A 10,000-nucleotide genomic window follows, 5' to 3' on the forward strand; every position below is an offset into this window, starting at 1 on the left:
CCCCGGTTTCATTCAGAGAGAGCAAGCGGCGCCGGTGGCATGAATGAATCGGGTGGTTGACCCAGGCCATGGCTGCTCGCTCTCTCTCTCTCTCTCTCTCTCTCTCTCTCTCTCTCTCTCTCTCTTTCTCTCTCTCATAACTCAGAGATAATGGTGATTATGATTCTCCTCTTCCCTAGATATAGGTGTTATACAATAACTGCCAGCATGAAAATAGCCCTCCCTGCTCTAAACACCACTTAGACAACATGTAATCCAGAAACAAGCACATTTACAGCACCCAATGGTATTAAACATTGACTTACAATTAGAGTGAAGTGACTGGCTAGGCAGTAGTACACTCTGGGACAGATACAGCCCTGAAGTGGCCCACATCCGGGCCTTAGTCATCTCCCATCTGTGTGACTAAACCAGGGATTACAAGCAAGCAGGAAAAAAAAAAAAACGGTACTTCGGCAAGCTCGCTGGAAAGCCCCAATGTAAACAGCACAAATTAAATGAATAGTGATTCTCCCTGAGCAAGCAGGCTTAATGTATGAGTGAGGGGCAGGGAGGGGAGGGGAGAGGAAGGGGGTTCATTTCATTTGCCCCATCACATAAGGGGAGGGGAGGGGAGCGGAAGAGGGCCTGACAAGGCGGCCTGCTCAGGCGGAAAGCCCTGTGGACTCCCGCTACTTACTGAGGCAGTCAGTGGGACAAATAAATAAATGACTGAGGCTATTTTGTTGATTACAGCACTCTCCATATCACTGAACTGCAGTCTCAGTTCTAGCTTACCTTCTACAGTGCTGGATATCACACCACACCCACTGGCATGAAGTACATCCACCAGATTCATCCCAGGGTAGCCTGCTGCAGTACAGTACCAGAGCACAGAAAGGAATGCAGTGGTGTGCAGTGGTGTCATGTGCAAGGTTCTTACTGAATATCTTATATGATTTTAATAGCATAACATGAAAGAGGAAGCATAAGAGATGGCAACATCCATGCTTAATGAAGCCTTAGCTCCACCTCTGACTGCTTGACAGGATCCTTCCTATAGCCGACGGGAGTGCAGGGCGTCTGCCTATAGAGCGCTGTGGTGTCCCTGTGAAACCACAGAGAGGCTCCGTGTGTGAACCCTCCCCTAATGGAGCACTTTTGATCTATCTTCCCCAGCTTTTGGCTTTTAATTATGAAAAACATGGGTGCGCTAAGTGCCAGCCACAACTGCTGCAACCGCGTGGCACAAGGCTTATATCGACTCCCTTTCTCTCACTTTCTCTTTCCTCCTCCCTCTCTTCACACTCTCTGTCTAATCTCCCACTCTCTGTGCCTATCTCTCTTTTTCTTTATACATTGCCTACCAGCCTGTGGTGTCTTTTAACATCTCTCTCTGTTCTCCACTCTCTCTCTCACACATACAGTGTACCAGGTGGTTTATTGGTCCTGTTGTAGGCAGTTTATGCACATGTCATCTCATTCAAGAGGGCTTGGTGACCTTTTCAGTAAATGCTCTCTTGTATAATGCATTATGTGGTACAAGGGACAAAGCTATGCTGGCAGTCTGAGGGGAACGGGGCGAGATCATTCAGATATTCAGAGAATATTCAGGCAAACTTTGATGCTTAAGCACCAGATTAAGCTTCCACAATTCTGGTGAAAGGTTGTTGATATTTGAGCTCAACAACCAATCAAATCACACTAATGTTCCTGAAGCAACATGGTCATTGGCCGGAATCGTCCGAGCCAGTTTATTTCCCATGTACAGAGGCCAGGACTGTGCCAACACCGGAGTCTATTTGAGCGCACACAGCAGACAGGACTGTGAGGGGAAACTCACAGCATTTGACAGAAAAATGTATTGGTTTAGAATTGTGCACTTCACCTTATCTTACACACATAACCTTTCGTGCTTCATGTGGTGTATTAGGTTTTAACATAATTATTGTGAGAGTCATACTGATTGTATAGATCGTTTTGATAGTTGTCCATATACTGTAGGTTTCCCGTAAGTTCACCCCACGCTGAGAGCTCAGAGACAGTGCTGCAAAGACCCTCCCTCTCAGAGGAACCAAGAGACAGCCGCATGAACACAACGCAACCTGCTTTTGCACACATGTCTACACAACACTCCAGCATGAACACAACACAACCTGCTTTTGCACACACGTCTACACGACACTCCAGCAGAGGCGGGGGGGCGGGAGGAGGGGGATTCATTCGAAAGGGATTATGAAGTATGTTTAATTCATCTGAGTGTGAGTTTGCTTGCTTAACATTCTGTCTGGCCTGCCACATCTGATGGAGAAACACAGAGAGGGAGAGAGAGAGATAAAGAAAGAGAGAGAGAGAGGAGGATGTCAAAAAGAAGGGAAAGAGAGAAAGTGGGATGGAGGTAGTGAGGAGGGGTAGAGGGGAAAGGAACAGACAGGTATTTTGGCACAAGTTCAAGTGCGGTGATTGATGAGGTTCTGCCTGTCATGCTTTGGTCTCTGTGCCCTTGTGGGGAGGAAACCCTGCACTATTCTCATGCAGTTGTCTTTTTCCGCTTTATGTTTGTTTACCTGCTAACGTAATGGGAAATGTTACTGTCCATTCTGATCAGTATTTTGGTAAATGTCTGACTGAGGGTAAGTGGGAAAAGGTACAGAGCTGAGGTGGCTTCGTTCAAAAATGTCTGTCATCTCCGTATAAACTACTGTAGGTAGTAATCAAAGTACTACAGGTATGGAGATACAGGCAAGATATGCCCACGACTAGAATGCTATTTATATCATTATAATGTGTCTCTGGATCTACATATCCCTGTTTATATCTTATAGGCTATAATGAATATTTAAAGTTCTCTGTAAAGGTTGTCGCTAAGCGTTCAGATACAGCAAGTAAATGTGGGCTGGGAAACTCCAGTGTGGGTGATTTATTTGCCGATTTTTGTCATTCATTTCATTATGAATCATGAAAGTCTACACAAACTTTTCCCACTAACTCAGACCATCTGCAAGAAGCAAAGAAGTGGCTTTGCACCAAGCGCTGAGGCTGTGCAGAGGTAGCTCTGAGGATGCCATGTGACATTTTGTTGTGGTTTTCCTGTCAAGTCAGTTTCAACTAACAAACATCTTTTACGCTCACAGAAAGTGACCGCAGAAAGTTCCGGCCAAAGACAGAGGTGTGAAAACAAGAAGTGTGTGAAGTGCAGATGCGTTCGGTGGTCCGCGCTTCACAATTTGACAGGCACCCCTTTCACTGAACGCAACAGCAGAAACGGTAGACGCAATGAATAATGTCTCGTAGGAAACCCGGCTTGCGGTTCATTGCTATTAAGAGTGATTAGCTGCAGCAGAAGGCATCTGTGTAGATAATCAGATTCGGCTTCACGTCCTGAGCCTCGTGAGGCACTCATTTGAATTTGCTGAATTTTTAATTTGTGAACACTTATCCAGGGGAAGCGCACCTGGCTGTGCGCTACACAGGGGCATTCCCTAGAGTTCAGCTATTGTACCTAGAACAGCGGTGGGGAGGCGGGTGGTTTGCAAGGGGGATGAACCTAGAGCCAGACTGTATCTGACTCTGGGGCGGGCGTGGCCCCCATCTGGCCCAGAGTCAGTAGGTAGTGAAGTATAACACTATTTGGAGGACGAGCTGGCCCAGAGTCAGTAGGTAGTGAAGTATAACACTATTTGGAGGACGAGCTGATTTAGGCCAGAACAGGGCCACGTGTGTTCTAGCATCAGTCACTGTCAGATGGGGGACTGAAGACCTCCAGCAGTCTGACTGACACATGAGAAGCCGTCAGTCATAATCACTCGGGCACAAAGACAGAGCGGGTCACAGACCTCCAGCTCTAGCTGTAACCACCTGTGGGCTTTTCCTGTATCCAGCCCATTGGGGCAATTACAGGGCTAGTGTGTGTGGCTGGGAGAGGGACTGGGGAATGGGGTAGGGGGTGTGGAATGGGCAGAGCTGTATATATGAGGAGGGCTAGAATTCCTTTGTAGAACCATAGGTCACAACCCCACAGCCACCCCATACCTCGCTCCCCATAACCCCCCCCCCCCCACACACACACACACACACACATGCACACTCTCACACACTCTTATTTTCCCCTCATACTCGCCGGTGAAAGATCCCATTTCCTCTCCTCCATGTCAAGTGCAGCACAGAGCTCACTAATCCCATGGGAGAGAGAGAGAGTTTGAACAAGAGAGAAATGGGAAAAAGGGAACAAAAACACGTTTAGGTTAGCTAAATAAACAGATAAATAAATATCTGCAATTATCAGGGGTTTGTCCCTTACACAAACCCAGCCTGGCCTCCCTCCCCCCCACCCCCACCACCACCCACAGGCACATTTAACTTTCCCAGCACAAAGGAAACATTCATGCCTCGTTATGTAAGCACAACTCAAAAACCTCTCTACAAATATGAATACAAATGCAAAAGAATAACAAATCGCACCCACCCACCCACCCCCTGCGAAAAAGTCTCAGTTTGAAATAAAACTAAAATGTGTGTGTTTTTTTTTATTATTACTATGAACATGTCTTTGTCTGGCCCAGAATGTGTCTGTGGAAAGTGGGAGCTTAGGCAGAGTCAGGGTGGTCCGATGAAAGGGTCCCAGCTTTATTTTTGGTGAGGGCCGCATTGGGATCGGGTTTCGGCCGCGGGGTTCAGGGATGGATCATGAGCAGATTAGTCCAGGATGGGAACGCTGTTGCAAGGGAGCAAACTGGGGCCCTCTTCATCTTCTTCTTCTCTCTCTCTCTCTCTCTCTCTCTCTCTCTCTCTCTCTCTCTCTCTCTCTCTTTCCTCTCTCTCTCTCTCTCTCTCTCTCTCTCTCTCTCTTCCTCTCTCTCCTCTCTCTCTCTCTCTCTCTCTCCATCAGCCTATGAAGTGTTCAGCGTAGAGAAACCTGCTCCGCACAGCCATCTTCTACCCCTCTCGAGGCCTCCACTGTATCCCCCTTTAAGCCTACCTTCATGAGTAGCACTGATCCAGCAGGATTAATGCAAGCCCACTGTCCAGCCTAGCTAGAAACCCTCCCGAGCCAAAGCTCTGTTTTAGCCGAAAAAGCCAGCCTTGCAACAGCCATTTCGTGCAAACGCTTCATACCGCTTTTCATCAGTCTTTTCAGAACACCTGCCTCCGTTGTTGTTGTTCTGCGCTTGAAACAGATGCAAAAGTTGTCTCACATGATGTTCACATTTTCATGGTTATTAACTTGGGGACTTCTTCGTTCCCTCTGCTACCCCCTTCTTTAATATAATATTTTCTGCTTGCTCCTGTTGTTGCATTATACATCCACCACGCAGAGTTCCAGAATGTTCTAGTGGCGTTCTGGGACTGTTTTGTCGTAATCACCATTTGTTTAAGGACTCAACTGAGAGAGTTTGTATTGCGGTGTCCATACCCGTAACAATGCCGATTATCAGAATCGTGTGTGTGTGTGTGGAGGGTGTCTGTGTGATGTGGTTTGCTCCCTGTGGTACAATTAAAATTCCACTGGAGTCTCCAATCTGCCTCCCAGTCGCGCCTGCTGTTGCCTCTGCCCTTCGCAGGCCCCTGCGGTCCCTCAGCAGCCATGTATAATTCAGGACCCGCCGCACTGTGTGTCGCTCCACGCTCACCTGGAGACTCGCGGGCCCTAATAGAGCAGGAGCCTCACCGGAGGGAGCGGGGCGAATGAGCAGGCGTGCGCTGCTCTGTTCTCCGAGCGGACGACAAGCGTGGCGCTCGCGGGAAAGGGAACCCTACACCCAGGGGTGTTGCCTGTTCAAGCTCTGAATCAGGCTCTCTCAGGGCGACCTGCGCTAAAGGTTGTTTCGCTGTCAGCTGCCCTGTTCTTTCCTTCTGTGTGTTATTTGTTCGTACAGTTGTGTTTTTTTGTTGTTGTTGTTGTTGTTGCCCCCGTGTCTGCCTTAGAGTCAAACCTGCGCTTGTTTTTTTTTTTTGTCCTGTCGCTCTCTTTTAGTCTCGCTTGACACTAAGATGGTGTAATTTCCATGTCCTCTAAAACTAATTTGGATGTAAATCTGCTATTTGTGGATAATTCCATGGCGATGCATGAGGGTAACCTGTGGAGCCTGCGAAGTGAGTTGCTTTTAGTTAAAACCAATTAGAAATGACCAGAAATAACAACGCCTGGAGATGAAGAAGTCATTTTTCTCTTTAGCCTCCCTGGAGAGATGGCCCCCTCCACGGAGCTCTTAAGTGTTTTAGAATATTAGAGAGGTGTGTGGGGTGGGGTGGGGTGGGGGGGTGGGGTGGGGTGGGGGGGTGGTGGAGCTGATTAGAATCATTGTGCTTTTTTAATCATTGCATTCACGCATTTTACGAGTTTATGAAAGTCTAATAAGGCTAAAAGTGTGTCACGCGTAGACAGGGAGAGAGAGGAGATGACTTTGACCGTCAAACTTGTCTGAGGTCTGTGCACCGATCTGACGGCGAGGCTCTGGAGATTCCCACCTCCAGCTCCCAACGCGCTTCTCCTAAGAGAAGAGAGAATTTCCTGATCATTTGAACACGCTAAGCCTGGTGCACAGCCTGATGCAGCAGCCCAGAGTCCTGGAAGGCACCGTTATTGTGTGGCTGAAAGAATGAGACTGAAGTCAGATTGAGACTGAAGGGGTGCAAAGGACTAGTGCAGACGGGATTTAAGTCAAAGCATAACACCAAAAGCCATGCAACCAGGGGTGTAAGTCCAGAGTTGTATCCAAAAAGTTCTAAAATTCTCTCTCTCCCTCTCTCTCTCTCTCTCTCTGTCTTTGTCTGTCTGTTTCTCTCTCTGTCTCTTTATTTGATCATATATCCCAATCACAATATTACATCTTTGCCTTGCCAGTATTTTCCGTACATTCTGTACAACCCCGTAACAGAATGTAAATGTGTCCTGTAAAGCATTTGTACTTCTAAACCACAGAAAGCTAGTATCTGCTATCTTGTAAAGAATTTACTGTGCACTGTTTGACCAGACTGGTTCACACAATTCCAGAGTGCAGAATCCGCATGGTCTCAGGAAGGGGAATTACGACGTTCCCAAGTGGTGTTTTCTTTCGGGAGGTTAATAGAGAGAAATTATTCAATTCTTGAAAACAAAAAAAGAAAAGAAAAATGATTCACAGAACTGATTTTCAGTGACAATTGACACCCCTTAGCAAACGTGGTTGGCAACTTATTCCCTCTTTTAAAACAGGCAGTGTGTGTGTGTGTGTGTATGTGTGTGTGTGTGTGTGTGTCTGTGTGTGTGTGTGTGTGTATCGACTCCGTGTTTTGCTCAGGTGGTCTCCAGGTGTGGTACGGGTGCACGGGCCGTGTCCTTGTGAGGCGCGGGGATGGGGATGGCAGTGGTGGGTGGTGAGCAATGCTGCGCCGAGCCTTCTATCTCCCCAGACTGAGCAGTGAATGAGGATAAGTGAGCAGCGCCAGTCAATGAATCAAGTAGCAGGAAAAGGAAACAGCCAGGAGAGGTGAGGGGGGAGAGAAGAGAAAGAGAGAGAGAGAGAGAAAAAGAGAGATGGTGACAGAAACGGAAAGAGAGAGAGAGAGAAACTAGCAAGAGTGAGCAGCCAAGCGAGTGAGGGAGTGAGGGAGCGAGGGAGCGAGTCGTCTCCCTGCGGGAGTGGGCCTTGCATTAGGAACTTCCTCGTCTGTGTGTTTCTGCTACAGGTTAAATGGATCGCTCCCATTAGTGGCCTGAAAGGACAGCTCCATTACGTGAAGGAGACTGTAACTTTGAATGTCACGGTGCGCCAACCCCGGGGGCGCAGCCCCCCCCCCTCCCAACACCCCACTCCCCATGCACCCCCCACCCCACACCACCCCCTCACACACACACACCCTCCGCCGGGAGGGAGGGAGGCTGACAACACCCATCCATGATAATCATTTCCTGTCAGGCCGTAAGGAAGTGGAAATGGGAGAATGATGACGCATGGCCCCGTCTGCCTGCCCGGCGTCTTGAGGCTGGCCTCTCGGTCCTCTCATCAGGGCTGTCAGTAATAGAGCTCCGGCTCGGACCTTCCCCCGGCGCCCCGCCGCAGCCACAGCCACCATAGGGGTATACGGCTATAAGGCATGTATGTTTCGGCCCCTTCTGATGCTTGTGATGTATGCGTAAGTGTTTTTCAATGGCGAGTGTTTGTATGAGTGTGTGCTTTTGTCTTTTGAGACTGTGTATGTGTGGTAACTAAGCTGGCTTCGCCGGGTTTTTTGTGTGCGTACTTGTGTATCTCTTGCCCACTATATGGTCTCTAGAAATACAGTCGACTATAAGATGCAATTTATAGTCTAAAATAGTCAAGGCAGATGTGATATAAAGACCGAAGAATTGTGTGTAGGGAAGAAATCTGAATATTCAATACAATCTGAATATGCATGAATACAATCAGAGCAGAGATACTTTTTGAGTAACCTATGTAAAGCTCTCAGAATAACACAAAAAGATAAAAAAAAAACTCCAGCATAAGCTGACCACTAAATCAGCCTCTACATTAGACTTCCATGGGAATATATCAGCAGCTCTTGATAATGGGTGGCAGGAAAAGAACCTTCAATCAAGCATAAATGGATAGCTTGAATGAAGCTGTATGGGCTATACTTGATTATGAGCAGACAGAAATGGTCCTTCAATCAGTGCAAATGGCATATATTTCATCACATCATGTTTAAAGAAAGAAAGAAAGAAAGAAAGGAAGGAAGGAAGAAATGAAGAAAGAAAGAAAGGAAAGTCGTGGCAACCTTGTCCTGTAGCTGATGAGGTGTCTCGCTGAGAGATCCCCCATCTGTCAAGGATGCGCTCACCTCCAAAGTGACCCGCTGAACCCCTCCTTCCAGTGGACCAGACACAACCTGGCAGGCTTCGGCGATGTCACGGTCCAGGCCCAGCCCCCTCCTGCCCCGAGCCCTGTCCTCCCATTGGTTCCCTGGCCCCTTCCCATCTCGCCCCCCCACCCACCCATCCAAACCTCATGAATGACACATAGAGGAGGAAGTGATCCCCCCCCCCTCCCCCCTTCCCCCAACAACCTCCCACTCCCCACCCTTCCCTTCTTCTCCTAGCAACAGGCCATTTCTCTAACCAAGCTTGCGCATCCTTTTTGACAGTAATGATTTCCAAGCAAGCACACACTTTTTTTTCTTCTTCTTTTCCCTGTCGTCGCGAGATTGCTTTTCAAACCTCCAAGTGACACTGACAGAATAGCTGTTGTGGTTTGGGAAACATCCGAGACCGATAGCTTGATAAGGCAGAGACAATGGGGATGTGGTTCTGATGGTGATGGGTTGGAGGTGTGTGTGTGGGGGGGGGGGGGGGGGGGAGAAGGGTCCGCCAAGGATGAACCAGTGACGATGAGCAGAGACCTTGGAATGAGTTAGGCGGCCAGCGACCGCATTCTTGGCCGACACTTCTGCCACTGGCTTCATCGCGGTGCTGATGGAGATTGATGTGGTTGAAGCACGCTTGTCCACGCCTGCGTCCTGATGTAGTCCCCTGGTGCCTGTTTCTTGAGTGTGTTTCAAAAGTGTGTGTGTGTGTGTGTGTGTGTGTTATAGTGAAAGTGGAAGGAGACCAGCATGTCATCACCGGTGTATCATGGCCTCCATCTGTGGCTTCTGCTTACAGGCTCTTCCAAGACACTAGAGAATCTTCACCTTAGAACTAAAGCATGTCGCATATACAAACTCACACACACACACAGCCAATAGCTCATGTTTTGACATTATTTGGTCAACACAGTTTTTCTGCCTGAAGACCCCCCCCCCCCATATCAAGCTGACATGCAGCATGAGGTCAGGCGATAGGGGATGAGCCAAAAAGGAGTGTAAAGCCCACTCACCACACACATCAGGCTAGCCTGATGAACCCTGCATCTATGCTTATGTGTCTGTAACACTTTCAGCAGAGGCCAAAAGATGTGCCAGGAAAATCCAAAGTCCAAATGTCAACACACTAGACACACTAGACGGATAAGTAATTACCACATATTTCTCATGGTTTCTCATGAAGTGTCAGTTTAGTCAT

General features: G+C 48.1%; 1 protein-coding gene across 2 annotated transcripts in view; it reads left to right on the top strand.

Moving 5' to 3' along the window:
- The window catches only part of roraa (RAR-related orphan receptor A, paralog a), a 251,316-nt gene that overhangs the window by 153,608 nt on the left and 87,708 nt on the right, over positions 1-10,000 (top strand). The window contains exon 1 of one of the 2 annotated variants that reach the window (XM_031564482.1): positions 8,076-8,094. The exons of the other annotated variant lie outside the window; for it this stretch is intronic. Within the exon in view, the coding sequence (XP_031420342.1) occupies positions 8,091-8,094 (4 nt within the window). The 5' untranslated portion in view covers positions 8,076-8,090. Of the gene's footprint in view, positions 1-8,075; positions 8,095-10,000 lie in introns of those variants that run through there. 2 annotated transcript variants of the gene reach the window in all.

This window comes from Clupea harengus, chromosome 3 (assembly GCF_900700415.2).
Source record: "Clupea harengus chromosome 3, Ch_v2.0.2, whole genome shotgun sequence".
Taxonomy (NCBI): Eukaryota; Metazoa; Chordata; class Actinopteri; order Clupeiformes; family Clupeidae; genus Clupea; species Clupea harengus.